This window comes from Oryctolagus cuniculus, chromosome 10, assembly GCF_964237555.1.
Source record: "Oryctolagus cuniculus chromosome 10, mOryCun1.1, whole genome shotgun sequence".
Taxonomy (NCBI): domain Eukaryota; kingdom Metazoa; phylum Chordata; class Mammalia; order Lagomorpha; family Leporidae; genus Oryctolagus; species Oryctolagus cuniculus.
Genome location: NC_091441.1, coordinates 16,257,391 through 16,273,659, shown reverse-complemented (window position 1 = coordinate 16,273,659; position 16,269 = coordinate 16,257,391). Strand labels below are relative to the sequence as shown.

At 37.8% G+C, this 16,269-nt stretch overlaps 1 protein-coding gene across 6 annotated transcripts in view; it reads left to right on the top strand.

Annotated features, from left to right (window-relative positions):
* Nucleotides 1–15,335, top strand: part of RELCH (RAB11 binding and LisH domain, coiled-coil and HEAT repeat containing) — a 127,728-nt gene extending 112,393 nt beyond the window's left edge. For all 6 annotated transcript variants that reach the window (XR_011379300.1, XR_011379301.1, XM_008261433.4 and 3 more), the window contains 3 exons: nucleotides 1,652–1,740; nucleotides 3,443–3,513; nucleotides 13,638–15,335. Coding sequence is in view for 4 of the 6 variants with exons in the window: in XM_008261433.4 (XP_008259655.3) it covers nucleotides 1,652–1,740; nucleotides 3,443–3,513; nucleotides 13,638–13,758 (281 nt within the window). In the remaining 2 variants the exon portion in view is untranslated. The remainder of the gene's footprint in view (nucleotides 1–1,651; nucleotides 1,741–3,442; nucleotides 3,514–13,637) is intronic.
* The last annotated feature ends 934 nt before the right edge of the window (nucleotides 15,336–16,269 follow it).

The following is a 16,269-nucleotide window of genomic DNA, read 5'->3' as shown; positions in this document are numbered from 1 at the left end:
TCAGTCTGTACCTATATTTCTTTAGGTCAGATTCTCAGCTGCTGTTCCAAAGGTCACTCACAGTTACGTGTATCTTGGTGGTACTTTCCCCATATCTAGAAAAGAAGACTATAATCGTTAGGTTGTAGCCCTCTGTATTTGGTTCAATTAAATGATGTGTATATGTTTAGTGCCTGTTGGTGAGTCACTCATTAAGTCCCTCATTATAGGAGCTTTGTTTATGAATAATTTAAAGATGCATTTTCAAGGCAGTAGTTAGGCATTACACTGATTTTTTAAGAAATTCATCATAATTGTTTTTCAGAAAGATAAATTCTTTATAAGGGAACTATTTACTGGCTGTTTATTTTCCACTTTAATGTGAGCTGTTTTTAAATGTATAACAATTAAGATAAGGTGAGAATGTGCCAGAATTGATCTAAATGAACAAAATTAATTGGTTTTTTGAGAAATGCATCTGCTATTCTGATTTCTTTGAATGTTAAAACAATCAACTAAAACTCAAAGATGATCAGAAACTCTAAGGAGGACCTAACCTATCGCAACAGCTCTTACTGCAGCAAAAGTTCTCTCATCTAATTCAGTTAGAACCATTGGAGTTTATCAGGATGCTTCTAGCAAGAAACCAGGGAAGTGGTATGCATATATATCTTAGATAACTTATTTTAACTTAAAATATATAAATGAATTTTCTTTTACCAATCTTTCGATGTAGGATTCAGGCACTTCTTTGGTATGGATTTCTGATTATAGTTAAATATTTTTCTCAGATACATCATATCTATAATGCAACTGTCTGACTTTCAGTTTCTTTAAACAGAATCCAGAAACATTTCTGATACTAAGTATAGAATTTTTCTAGATTTTTATGTCTTTCCAAGTCTTTTACAATTATCTTATGCATAACAATTAAACATCAATGTTTTAAGTGATTTGACTTTATCCATTTTTTCCCAAAATGTTCAACTTAGTTGTCAGGAAAACAATTTTCTCTCCTGTCATGCTTCATACTCACTTAGCCGTTTGATTAGATTACATGGTTTCATTTTAATGCTTATTTTATGCATTTACATAACATGATTACAGAATGTTACAATGATAACTACCACTGAGGTAGATTTATGAGAATAAACACAGTTGACCTTAATAAGTAGCTTGTTCAATGAGGAGTCATAGTTGAAAGGGGCCTGTTTACCCTGAGCAATGGTCAGTATTCCACCAGCTTCATTAAGAGAGCATCTTGTGGGGCCGGTGCTGTGGCACAGCGGCTTACCACAGCCTACAGCACTGGCATCCCATATGGATACTGGTTCCAGTCCCGGCTGCTCCACTTCCGGATACAGCTCCCTGCTAATGTGCCTGGGAAAGCAGCAGAGGATGGCCCAAGTGCTTGGATCCCTGCACCCACATGGTAGACCCAGAAGTAGCTCCTAGCTCCCAGCTTCGCCTGGCCCAGCACTGGTGGTCATTGTGGCCATTTAGGGAGTGAACCAGCAGATGAAAGATCTCTCTGTTTCCTCCTCTCTCTCTCTAACCCTGACTTTCAAAATAAGTGTATCTTTGAAAAAATAGAGCATCTTCTTTATAACAAACCTCTGTTTTGTTAGACATACCAGGCTTTTTAAAACTCCCTTAACTACTTTGTCTCAAGTCATTTCAGAGGACTTAATGGTAAATCACTTTTTACCTGGTCTCAGATGTTTGCGGACTGACATGGAACATCTCTCTCCGGAACATGAGGTGAGCCACTCTGTTTACCAGTGCCATGATCATATGTTCTAATATCTCCTATGCAAAATTGCATTCCTACGTGAGGCTTATTTATGATATGCCATGCTTCATTTTTTTAAATCTAGCTGAACATCATCTTGTATTTTTTTTTTTTTTTATACAAATTGTGATATCTAGAGTGACTCTTAGCATCTTGGAGTATCTGTTTAATTCTCTAAAGTAAAGATAACACATTTCTTCACTTTAAATAATGAGAACTTAGTAAGATAATATATGTAAAATGGTTTTTAACTATAAAATGTCCATCTCTAACCATCAGCTTTCTTATAAGCAGAATTCTATTTTCTATCTGCATTCCTTCATTCCATTCTGTTTGTCTCCTATTTCCCCTCCTATCATTTCCTATTCTGTCTTCAATCTGTTTTTCTACAGGCTTTTCCTATTATAATGTTTGACTTCCCAGTAGTCTGTGCTCACTCTTTGACCAGTCACATAGTCGGTTGGTACATGGGCCTACTCCCAACTCAGAGCCTTTGCTCAGCCTCTTCTGTATAAAACAGTTATTCCTTCATCTCCTTCAGGTTTTTGGTCCAATGTCATCTTCTCCAAGAAGCTCTCTCGAAACACCTCTATGTGATTTATTATTCTTCACCCTGGCCGCTCTAGTATCCCTTATCTTAGTGTTTTTTCCAAAGCCTTGATAATATATAATTTACCTATTTGTGTGTGTGTGCTTATTGTCTATCTCCATTATTAGAACACAAGGAGAAGACATTGTCTCTTTCCTCATTGTTTACAAAGTGCCTAGCACATACTAGATAGATAATAAATGCTTGTTTAGTACCCTCCATGCCTAAACCATGAGCCAAGAAAATTCAGGAAGGCTGTTCAGTTTCTAGTGAGAACAGCAGCTTACATCACTCATTGCAAGAATGATCTTACTTCTTTGGCACCCATGATATGTTTCAGTAATCACAGAGCTATACTTGGTCTGTCTCAACTCCAGACATTTAAGTAGAGGAAATTGCTTTTTTGCAACCTGGAAAAAGTAAAGGACATAGAACAGAATGGCTTTTACTGGGAAATATCTGTTTGATCATGGTACATAAACATGTTAAATGTATGAAAGTACATGCATTTGATTTTTAATCACAGAGGGGAAATAAAATCAGATTTAGAATGAAGGCTAGTGAAAATAAAACGAAATTATTAAAAATGTATATGATTGAGATCTCTTAAAGCTATTTATTTATGCATTTAATCTAGCAATCTAATATGAATCCTGTGGCCAAGTAACCAGCAAAGACTTTTTAGGTTATGGGGATATTAAAAATTAGGAGTTGGTATTGTGATACAGTGAGTTAAACCAGCATCCCCTATAACAGTGCTGGCTCAAGTCCCAGCCACTCTACTTCCAATCCTGTTAATACACCTGGGAAGGTACTGGAGGATGGCCCAATTTCTTGGGCCCCTGCCACCAATGTGGGAGACCTAGATGGAATTCCTGGTTCCTGGCTTTGGCCATCCGTGGCTGCTGTTTAGAAGTGAACCAGCAGATAGAAGATCTCTCTTTCTCTGTCTTTCTTTCTCTGTTACTCTGCCTTTCAAATAAATATGTAAATCTTTTTTAAACTTTTAAATAGAAACTCTAGATTAAACCATAATGTTATACCATGTAAACTGTTTTACTTCACAAAAATTTTTTTTTCAGGTTATTTTAAGTTCTATGATTAAAGAATGTGAACAAAAAGTAGAAAACAAGACCGTCCAAGAGCCTCAAGGGTAAAAATTATTTTCTTTTTTAAGGCTTCATCTTAACATTAATTTCTCTATATAAATTTGCTATAGATGAGTATAATGTCTCCTGTATTATTTTAAGTCAGTGGTTCTCAAATGCTATTGGTTTGTAAACCATCTCATCAAAATTACTTAGGAAATTCAAAGTTCAGATGTCTACCCCATATTCTGTTCATTCCTCTTAACATTCTGATTTAGCTTAGGGATCTGATTAGAAGCTTTCAAGAGATTTTGATATGTAGCAAGATTGGGGATTCACTGGTTAAAACAACAGAAATTGTGACAGGAGTTTTAAGACGTAACCATTCATTGCATTAGGGAGTATAAACTTGAGAAAGTTGTAGTCAGATGCTTCTAACCAAACTAATTAGCATTCAATGATTCAGTGAATTTAAAATATGAACATGGATGTAAGAGTATACAGTTGGGCATTTCAGAGTGGGAGTGATATACAAATGGACTGTTGTACACTCTTACTGAGATAACCTTGAGCAATTAATCTTTAAGTAGACTCGGACAGAAGAACTCAAAAGTGTTTCCTCTAAGGTTAACTGCCGGGATGAAGTATTTCATCTTAACAGTCCAGATGTAAACCTACACACACACACACACACACTCCTTCCTGCTTCCCACTCCCAACACAGTTTTGCCTCTCTGGTGTATTGAAACTCCTTCTTTAGCTTTCCAAGTTGGAAGGAGTTCTTCATGTATCCCCACCATTTTAGCCATGGAAAGTTAAAATAGTAGAAGTACAATGAAACAGTAAGAAGTTTGTGATCTGAACAGAAAATCCCTAAAATTAACATGAAAATAAAAACTGCTATTCATTTGTCATACAGTAAACATCAAGATTATTTGGTGCCTTCAGATTATTTAAAATGCACAAAGTTTTGCAAGAAAATTGAGAAAAGCTACATGTGAAATGATTCTACATGAAATTTCATGGATTTACATGGAAAAGTTTAAAAAGCAAAAAATAAGCAACTTCCTAAGATTGCTTCTGCTATATGGCCTTCCTTTAAAAACTCTTAAAAACCCACAGTTTACTTATATAATCATAGTTTTCCATGTTACTATATATTATTTCAAATAAACAGAAAATATGAATTCCCATATATTCATCACCAAGTTTAAACAAATTACAATTCATAGTTGATTTTATTTTATCCATGCCCCCCTTTTTCCCTCTCCCATACTCTGATTTGTGTCTCTAAAAGTTTCATTTTTAAAAAACATGAACACAATTTCATCATCACACCAAAATTGTAATTTCTTAATTCATATGGCCTTTGTTAAAACTTCTGATTGTTTCTTAAATGGCAGCTGTGATCTATTGCTTTTTCTGTGCCATTTGTTTCTTGGAGTCAGGATCCACATGAGAAGGTGTTCAGTACATTGCAATAGGTGGATATGCTAAGTCTCTTTTATTCCATAGACAGAAGACTCCCCTTCTCTTTTTTTCTCTATATAGTTTACTTGTCGAACAAACTGGACCATCTGTCCTTTAGTTTCCCACAGTCCAACTTTTTCTGGGTGCATTTCCTTTGTGTTGTTTAACATGTTCTGTGTTTCCTGTGAATTTGGCATTTGGATGTAGATCTGGAAACATAACCCGCATCAGAACATGTTTCTTTTGGCATGACCGCCTCATAAGAGGAGGTATATTTTTATCAGAATATAAATGTTTGCTTCTCTCCTTTATTGGAATATTAGTAAGCTGCTAATGATTAATGCCCAACTTTGGTAATTCACTAAAAATATACTCTGATTCTATCATTTTTATGTCAATTATGAGCTAGAATGCTTCAGCAAAGAAAAATTTACTCCATATGTACTATGTTGCAGGGTGGTACAATTTTTATAGTAAAAGCAAGATAAATGTTTAATTCTTTCTGTCTACTTACAAGTTTTCAAAATAATGAAGTGATTCATACTGCTATGATAAACAGCTACATAGATTTTTTTTAAATACCATTGTTAACTTATGCACTTACACATATTTTATGTAATTCAATACATTAGGCCTATTGCCCTTATTGATGCCAAATTATCTGATTCTTAGCCAATTGGAATCTTTTCAAATGGATTCTTAAATTCCTTCATTGCAATCTGGGATGACAGTGTCATGAACATACTCCTTTTTGAAGAGTAAGGGCAAGAGAGGGAGACAATTATAATTTGTGTGTGCATTGTTCCTAGGGATTTTTTTAAAAGTCATCATTTAGATTTGCAAAGCTTTATGACATAGATTTTTTTAATCCCTTTTCAGTTATACTCAAAGTATTTTGGGCTAATATTTTATATTAGAGGATTCTATAAGCACCAAATAAAGAAAAATATTTAAAATATCACAACATTTTATCTGATAGTCTTTATCTCACTCATCTCTGTAACAAAATCATATGTGTAAAAATACTAACCATGTTATTAGTCAACAGTTACTTATGTAACTGTTCTGCAAGAGGGACTCAGAAGACTGGGCATGATTCCTTCCATCAGGATGCTCATGGTCCTGTAGGGAGTCAAGGAATTTGCATGACTTTACCAGAATAGAGACATGAAAATTCCAAATAAACAATACAGGCGATATGCACTGCCAGAGTCAGACATAATCTGTTATAATTTCTCACCTACAAAAACGTCTTTATTTTGGTCACTGCACTTAGGGTTGAAGATAAATAAATAAAGTAAGTATGATAGCTTTGCCCTCCAGTAACTTATATGGGTGTAAGACTAGGTCAGATAGGGCTATGGCATTGTTGTCACACATCACAGGGAATGTTAAGCATCCATGTTGAAATTATCCTGGTTACATAAATAGGAGACCTTCCTGGGATCACCAGAAGAGGCTTATGGGTACTCTGCATGCTAAGTTATGCCATGCTTCTGCCTTCTCCAGGTCTCCATGATTACGATTCCTTCTGCCAGGAATACTCTTTCTCTTTCTAGTTCCTTATTCATCCTTTAGGACAAAGCTTAGATGTCACCTCTTTGACCCATCCCTCCAAAGTCTATTATAATAGATCAAAAGCACAAGAGGAAAGTCTTAAAGAGTGAAAAAAACTGCTTCTAAAATGGAAGGAAACGTGAAGATGGTGCAGATAAAGATATTTACATCTGTAAGGAATACAAATATGAAGCCTACATGGATTTCATCCTTATATAACCTTGATTTGGAGCAGTATTTTCAAATTGCAGATCAAGACCTGTTAACACATCATTACATTAATTCAATTGGTAGTGATAAGCATTTTTCTCCCCAAGAAATAGAAAGCACAACATAAGTAATATAGATGGGTGTTTCTTTATGATATTTCAGTTACCTGAATGTACTATGGATCATTATGTAAAATATACCTCTCACTACGTGGCTCTTTAGTAGAAAAGTTTGAAAAGCACTTGTCTGTAATCAGAAAGTATATGCATAGGGGTTCGGTTCCTTCGTATTTATTCAGCACAGTTCATTAAATATAAGCTGTTCTCAAAGGTGAGCTTGATGAGCCATATTCCTTTCTCTTAGGATATTGCTGGGTGAAAGTAAAAAAAAAAAAAAAAAAAAAAAAAAGGCAGTTTAAAGTGTAGTAAACACTAAAATAATACCTGCAAATGTTTCCAAAGAAGGAGGAATACAGGAATCTTCAAGTGTGAACACTTAACTGGAGAGGCAAAACAAAGAGATTACATGCAGAAAACAATTGGCTCTGAGCAGATGACAAAAAAGAGTGTGTTTGGGAACTGTGAGTAAAGCTAGCACAAACAGTATGTGTGGGAGAATGACAGGGACAAGGCTATGAAGGTAGACAGGCATCAGATACTAAAGAATCTTACAGGCCGCTTAGAGATTTTGACTTTCCCTCTAGGCTGGGGGTTGGCAGGCTTTCTCTGTGAAGACCCTAAACACTGGTTTGAGGTTGACAGACCATCCAGACTCTGGCACAGTTACTCAACAACTGTGGCAGGAAAGCATCCCTTGACGCTATGTTACAGGAAAACTATTTACAAAAAACAGGCAGCAGGCTGGAGCTGGCCTGCCAGCTGTGGTTTATTGACCCTTAGAAACTTTGGCTCTCAAGTTTTAGGCCTGTCAGAATCACCTGGAAATTGCTAGATGCCGTCCCCAGAGTTTTTGACTCAGAAAATCTGAGGCAAAATGTGAGTATTTCCATTGATAACAAATTCCAAAGTAATGGTGATACAACAGGTGCAGGAAACACACTTTGAGAAACACTGCTTTAGAAGTCAGCCTGTAGTAAATACAGAGAAGCAGGTGGAACCAAATTGGAAAGCTATTATGGAAACTCATGATGAGATCAGATGTGGACACGGGTAGGTGGGAAATAAGTAACACTTAAAACCAGAGACCAGGCCGGCGCCGTGGCTCTCTTGGCTAATCCCCCACCTGCAGCGCCTGCACCCCGGGTTCTAGCCCCGGTTGGGGCGCCGGATTCTGTCCCGGTTGCTCCTCTCCCAGTCCAGCTCTCTGTTGTGGCCCGAGAAGGCAGTGGAGGATGGCCCAAGTGCTTGGGCCCTGCACCTACAAGGGAGACCAGGAGGAAGCACCCAGCTCCTGGCTTCAGATCAGCACAGCAGGCCGGCCGTAGCAGCCATTTGTGGGGTGAACCAACGGAAAAGGAAGGCCTTTCTGTCTCTCTCTCTCTCTCTCTCACTGTCTAACTCTGCATGTCAATAAATAAATAAATAAATAAATAAAAATTTAAAAAGCCAGATACCAGACTAAGCATTTTTCATATATTTGCTAATAATTTCATAACTCTACAAATTATATACTATTCCCATTCTTATTTTATAGATGACATACAGCTAGGTGACTTGCTCAAAGGCCACTTTGCTAATAAGCAAAAGAACCAGAATTTGAACCCAGATATTGTGGTTCTTGAGACTGTGATTTTTTTTTAAAGATTTATTTAAAAGTCAGAGTTACACAGAGAGAGGAGAGGCAGAGAGAACAGAGAGGGAGGTCTTCCATCCGATGGTTCACTCCCCAATTGGCCGCAGTGGCCGAAGCTGTGCCAATCCAAAGCCAGGAGCTTCTCCCAGGCCTCCCACGTGGGTGCAGGGGCCCAAGCTGGATCAGAAGTGGAGCAGCCGGGTCTTGAACTGGCACCCATATGGGATGCCAGCACTTCAGGCCAGGGCGTTAACCCACTGTGCCACAGCTCCAGTCCTGAGACTGTGATCTTAATCACCATGTTATGATGCCTGTGTGTGGCCGTGAGTATGAGGAAGATACGGGTTAGATATGCTTCAGATGTGAACTCAGTTTAACTTGACCATAGATTAAAAGTGAAGAACAGGGGGCCAGTGCTGTAGTGTAGAAAGCTAAGCATCCACCTGTGGCAACAGCATCCTATTATGGGTTCTGGTTCAAGTCTTGGCTGCTCCACTTTTGATCCAGCGCCCTGCTGATGGCCTGGGAAAGCAGCAGAGGATGGCCCAAGTGCTTGGGCCCCTGCACCCATATGGGAAACCCAGAAGAAGCTCCTGGCTTCAGATCAGCCTAGCTGCAGCCTTTGCTGAGTGAGCCAGCAGATGCAAGACCTCTCTCTCTGCCTCTACCTCTCCCTCTCTATCTGTAACTCTGCCTCTCAAGTAATAAATCTTTAAAAAAAGAAAAAAAAGTGAGGGCTGGCACTGGCGTAGTGGGTAAAGCCACCACCTGCAGGGCCGGCATCCTATATGAGCGCTGGTTGGAGACCTGGCTGCTCCACTTCCAATCCAGCTCTCTGCTATGGCCTGGGAAGGCAGTAGACAATGACCCAAGTCCTTGGGCCCCTGCACCTACATGGGAGACCAGAAGAGGCTCCTGGCTCCTGGCTTCAGATCGGCACAGCTCCAGCCATTGCTGCCAATTGAGGAATGAACCAGCAGATGGAAGACTCTCTTTCTCTGCCTCTCCTTCTCTCTCTGTGTAACTCTGACTTTCAAATAAATAAGTAAATCTTTAAAAAAAAAAAAAGAAAAAGAACAGAATCTAAGGATTCCCAGATGTCTTTCTTATCCGAATACTTGAGTGGATAATTGATGTATACACCAAAACAGAACTATAGGAATAGCTATTCTGAAGGGAAGTATTTGAAATTTGAGGTATAGATAGAGAAACACTTTAAACATTCATTGAAACTTAAGATCTATTAGCATATAAGTGCCAATTAAAGGCTTACTGTTAGAGGAGTAGTGGAGGAATGGATAGATGGTTTCATTTCGAAAGGGGGCTTTGACAGGGAAGAGAAGAAGGCCAGACATGGAATTAGATGCAGATGGAAGACGAGCTTATCTGAGAACTAAACAACCCAGAGTGATGTCTGAAATCAAAAAGAAGCAGCAGTGATCTGTAATTTGCCAGATGGAATGGCGTGAGGAGAGCGGGTGTCTAGGAAGTAATAGTTCCACAGAAGACAGACCACGTATAAGACTTTGTACAGGTTCTGAAGCAATCGGAAACGGAAACCCGTTGCATATGAGTTGCAAAAGGAAAGATCTCAGAGGCGGGCGCTGTGGCATAGCAGGTAAAGCCGCTGTCTGAAGCATCGGCATCCTGTATGGGCACCGATTTGAGTCCCGGCTGCTCCACTTCAGATCCAGCTCTCTACTACGGCCTAGAAAAGCAGTAGAAGATGACCCAAGTGCTCTGGCCCCTGCACCCATGGTGGGAGACCTGGAAGACGCTCCTGGCTCCTGGCTTCGGATTGGCGCAGCTCCGGCCATTGCGGCAGGCCAATTGGGGAGTGAAGCAGCGAATGGAAGACCTCTCTCTCTCTGTCTCTGTCTCTGCCTCTCCTTCTCTATGTAACTCTGACTTTCAAGTAAAATAAATAAATCTTTAAAAAAAAAAAAAAAGGAAATATCACAGATTTCCTTGAAAATTTGCAATAATAAAACATGTTTTTATATGGGGCAGCCCATTTCATTTTTCCCCTCCTTTTTTTTAAAAAAAAAGATTTATTTATTTATTTGAAAAGCAGAGTTCCAGAGAGGCAGAGACAGAGAGAAGGAAGACTTAAAAATGGCTTTCAACAGCCAGAGCTGGGCCTATCTGAAGCCAAGAGCTTCTTCCAAGTCTCCCACTGTGGGTGCAGGGGCCAGAGCACTTGGGCCATCCTCCACTGCTTTCCCAGGTGCATTAACAGGGAGCTGGATCAGAAGTGGGACAACCAGGACTCGAACCAGTGCCCATATGGGATGCCGGCACTGCAGGCTACAGCTTTACCTACTATGCCACAGCGCTGGCCCCCATTTCACTTTTAACAACTCCATTTGCTCTCTCACTAGCTCTCTCATTTCTTCCATTTCCCTCCCTCTCTCACTCCCTCTCTCTTAATCTGTGTTACAGTCTCTCTTCCTAACAATGCCTTCCTTCTAAAATGGGTTTTTATTATTTAGCAGAGGAATGAGAGAAGGATACAGATCCCTTTGTAAACTGATAGGATATTAAATGTTTAAGGGGAAAAAATGCTGTAATGCAGCGATTCTGAGAAGCTTTGTAAAAGAGATACTTGGGCCGTGTACTGCAAATGGGAAGAATTAGAAGCACTGGAATTAGGCTGCATTTCCAAAAACATTCCCCGGATTAGGATGTATATCAGTAGGTCTATTTAACTATGTACAACTCTGCAAATACACATTATGCATCTAATCTTTCACATAAAACATCAGGAGGCATCTGTCAAGTCACCTAACTGCTCTTTTCCAGGCCAAATATTTTTCATTATTTTTATTTTTATCTTGTATAAGCTTCCTGTCTCTTTAACATCATTGTTGCCCTCCTCTTAGACTATCACTAGAACTTGACAGTATCTCAACTATGGTCTGACCTATATATATCCCCTTTTCTTAGGTACAAATTAATGTTTCTTTTAACTTCCACTGAGTTTTCTACAAATAATATAACATTGTAAACCTTGAATATTAAGGAAACACACCATAGAAAAGACAGGATTTGAATCAGGCTGTGAAAGATAAGTAGGCAATGGATTGAAAGACTTTTAAGTTGAAAATGATTTAACAAAATAAGAGGCAAGCCCAAAGACTAAAGAGGGCCTAAGTAGGAAATGAAGACTGAAAGAAAAATAAGCATTAGGTTGCTGCATTTCTTGAATACTAAACACATTTTATCTCATAGGTAGAAAATAAGCATTGAAGACTTTTGAGCTGAGGTGTGGAATAAAGAAGTGGTTGTATTTCAAAATTTACAGAGATGAGATCCAGGACTGTTGGAGTAACTTTGGCATTTGGGGGAGAGGTTTGACACAGTGTCTAAGACCCCCACATCCCACATCAGAGTGCCTGAGTTCTGTGTCCAGCTCTGGCTCTTGACTCCAGCTTCCTGCTAATGCAGAATCTGGGAGGCAACACTGATGACTCAGGTTTAATTGGGTCCCTGTCACCTATATGGGAAACCTGGATTGAGTAGCTGGCTATCTGCCTGGGCTCTCTCCAGCCATTGAAGACATTGGCAGACGGGAGTTCGCTCTAAATGTGTGTGTGTGTGTGCATGTGCATGTGTGTGTGTTCGGCAGGGTTGGGGGGACTCAAATAAATAAAAATTACACTTTAAAAATAATATTGGCAGTAGAAATAAAAAGAACTCTAGAGGAGGTGTTTGTGAAATAAAATCACAAGATTTGGTGATTGGCTTGAAATAAAGGGAGCTATTATAATAATAGTGATAGGAAGAGAGGAAAATAGTAGAATCATTGGCAACTAAGGAGATAAGAATGAGTCATTTCTGAAGTTAGGATATAAAGAAAACTTTGAGATGCTGGCCTTCTTTAGAAACAACAGTAATATTGTACTGTCAGGAGAAAGGACATGATTGAATAAATATTTTTAAGTCATCCTTATGTAGGTGATATTTGAAAATTTGAGTAAGAGGTAAATGCTGAGCCTTATGAAGGATGACTTTGTGGGTAAAGAAAAGGCAGCAGGAAAGCAGTCAAGTCATGAAGAGAGAGAGCATTGGTGTTCTGACAGAAGAGCACTGGAGAGACAGGGTGTTCGAGGCACGAGTTGTGTCTGGCTGTAACTGAACAATTCATAGTGCACAGACTATGCAGACCCTCAGGTCCTTGGGAGCAGCACACACCTGGTGCCATAGATTCAGCACACATCCCTTGAACACTTGCCATGCTTTGTCCTTGACATGTTCAAGAACATTGTCCTATTGAATCCTTAGAATATGTTGCAATAAAACTTGCAAGCTGTGTTTTACAGATGAGGAAACTGAATCAGAGATCTAAAGCATCTTGGTCAGTGCCACAAGCAACATACTAGTTTCCCGAATCTATTACAGGACAGCTGTTGGGTCACTAAAAAATTGTTCTTGATCAATATTCTGTTTGTGGTCAATAGTGTGATAAATTGGCAATATTTAATAGTTGTTTAGAATGTATTTACTCCCACTTTTAGCACATAGGTGAAAACGAAATTAAGAAGAAGTGGACTTGAAGATGTTAATTGAAATTAATGGAACTGACAATTCAGGGCATGATATGGCCCAAAAAAATGTATCATAGGATTATTTTTGGTATAATATAAACCTTATTGTGATTAAGGTAATCATTTGTGAAAATGGATAATATCTATCTTCCAGAATGGCTGTTTCTTGTAAGTAGAATAATGCTGATAATAATAGTAACTCCTGACTTTTATGACATACTATTATGTACCTGGTGCTGTGTTAAGCACTTCATAGTTATATGAGGGGTCTTGAGAAACTTTGTGGAAAATGCACATTATTTTTAAAAAATTGTGATTTCAAATTTTTTATGTTAAAATAAAGTTGCTTTTTCCATTTCCCCACACTTTTTGAAGCTCTTTCATATAGTCCTAATAGCCCTATGGGTTATATATTATGTGGATAGAAAGGTTAAATAACTTACCCAAGATCACACAGCTAGTAAATAGAGCCAAAACTTAGTTGAGTTCCCACCTTGTTCCTGACCTAGGATGGTATATAAAAACTCCCCTCCATTAATCTGAGTTTCCCTTTAGTGATACCACTCCAGGATGTATTAATGATATGTTGCTGAGAAAAGTAGATATTATTGTTATTTAATTACCTTACATGATTTTTGAAATTTCCTTTCTAGATCAATGTCAATTGCTGCAAGCTTAGTGAGTGAAGATACAAAGACCAAGTTTTTGAACAAAATGGGCCAGTTGACAACATCAGGTGCCATGTTGGCCAACGTGTTTCAGAGAAAGAAGTAGAAACAGGAAGGAAGCCCCCAGTAAACACTAAGATGGACCTCAAGACTGGTTGGTTCCTTGTACTTGAAGTACTTGCCTTTTTTATTTCCTCAGTTTTATGTTTTTACGTTATAATTTTATCCTAACCTCCAAAGATATTTGCACTGCTTTTGATTATTGCTGTATATTTGTTGATTTTGGAATTACAAATGTGGTAATAGAAAATTGAGTTGATAGTCTGTACCAAGTCCCTCTTTTATGTTCTTGTCTTTCAGAATAATTTTTATACATATATAAATATATATATATAGTGAAGAGGTTTTTTTTAATTTTTGGATGGGATATTAGCAAATATCTGTATTATACTCTAAGCTATTACAATGGTACTTAAAATAATGTAAATTTGAAGTCATTGTTATAAAGTAATAAAAGTGGAGATTACTTAAGTATTTAAATTATGAAAAGATAATACAGACTTTTTATTGTTTCTTAACTGACTAGAAAGAGCCACCAGCATTACTCTGTGCCTTTGGACTTCAGTTTGTGTGTTCTGTAGGAATTGTGTGCATTCCATTCACACGGGATTTCTTTAGGATGCTGTGATGGATTTGAGTTACAGATCCTACAGCAAATAGATAATGATGAACCACCATTTCAGAGCTCTCATGGATATTCTTTAAGTGCTATTTAAACCTCCCCAGCACTTCCATGCATATGATGGGCTTTCCAGAGGAAGGACAGCACATAAGCATGGGGAGTAAATTTTACAATGTGGTATGTAGTAGATTTAAATGCTAGAAATAATTGTACTGAGAAGAGCTAATAATTGTGAAATTTTTCCCAAGTTGAAAAACAAAAGAAAATATGGTTTGAGTCTGAAATTTAATGCTTATTTATATAAAACGTTTTATTTAAGATATTTTCTAATGATTTTAAATTTAGAGATTATCTTTTCATTCTGTTTGTTATAGAAAAGTACGAAAAGTTAAGGACATTTAGGGGCTGTTTTTTTCCCTCTAAACTAAAAATGACATTGGGTAAATTATTACTGGTTAGTTACCACGTTGTCCCTTAAAAATCAGTGACAATTCTTGTGTTTGATGTTTATTACATAGTCTTGAATTAATGTACAGTTCCCCCTGGAATTTGCTAGTTGTCTATACAGTAATGCAACTTGAAGTAGAAAAGAATGCTGGACGTAGAAAGAGGGTGATTGGTTTGAGCAGTTTATGTGTGAGGCCTTTTTGAAAAATGACTATTTTGATAAAGAGAATTCTCATTTGAGCGTAGTTGATACACATAAATGACTCTCATATCTGTTTCATAAACTGATTTAATATACCAGAAACAAAGTTGGATTACATTCACTTCCTGGGAAAGCTGGTTTACCACACATTCAAGCTAATAAAGTTAATTTGCCCTAGGCAAAGCCATTTAAAAAGCTCATTCTGCAATTAACTTATTTTACCTACAATAAAATAATTGTCAACTAACTAGTCTTCTGAAAACTGTTGGATTCTGGGCATTCCTGAGAATTGAAAGTGGCTACCTTTCATGTCAAAAATGTTGACCTATTATAAATAAAATGTTTTTGCATACCTGTTTTTGTTTTGTTTTTGGCTGTGTGTTTTATTTTCATTTTGAAATTATATTTCCATCAAAAAGAAGTGAAAAAGCATATATTTATGAAAATGTGTTACTATCTTAGACATATAATCTATGTAAATTATGTAGATTTTTTTACTTTTACTATAAAGGGACTGTATTGCTATAAAACTAATACATTTCACAATTATTCACAAAAATATTTAAACTCTAATTTGCTTTGAACCTAGTAGAATGAGTACATAGGTTACCAGGTGAGTGGGTTTATACTGAATCTATGAATGTGAAACCCATGAATACGGAGGACCAATTATATTTTTATTGTGCTAATATTTATTAATGAGTAAATCCATGTATTTAAATGCCAGTGCTTCTTTAAAACTGCAGCAGCAGGCAGGATACACAATATATTTCAAGTTAATCTCTCTTTTTATGCTCTTAAATATCTTAATTTGAGATTTCACATTTCTTTCTTTAGCAAAATAGGGACTTTTCACAAGATAGACACTCACTAAGACTTGTATGTGGTCTTCCAAAACAGAGCATAAAGCTCCCATACTTATGCTTTTTATTTTTTTTAAAGATTTTATTTATTTTTCTTTGAGAGGTAGAGTTATAGACAGTGAGAGGGACAGATAGAAAGGTCTTCCTTCCGTTGGTTCACCCCTCAAATGGCCACAACGGCTGGCGCTGCACCAATCCGAAGCCAGGAGCCAGGTGCCTCCTCCCGGTCTCCCATGTGGATGCAGGGGCCCAGGGATTTGGGCCATCCCCTACTGCTTTTCCAGGCCATAGCAGAGAGCTGGATGAGAAGAGGAGCATCTAGGACTAGAACCAGTGCCCATATGGGATGCCAGTGCCACAGGCAGAGGATTAACCTACTGTGCCACAGTGCTGCCCCACTTTTTTAAAGAGAAGTAAACATAG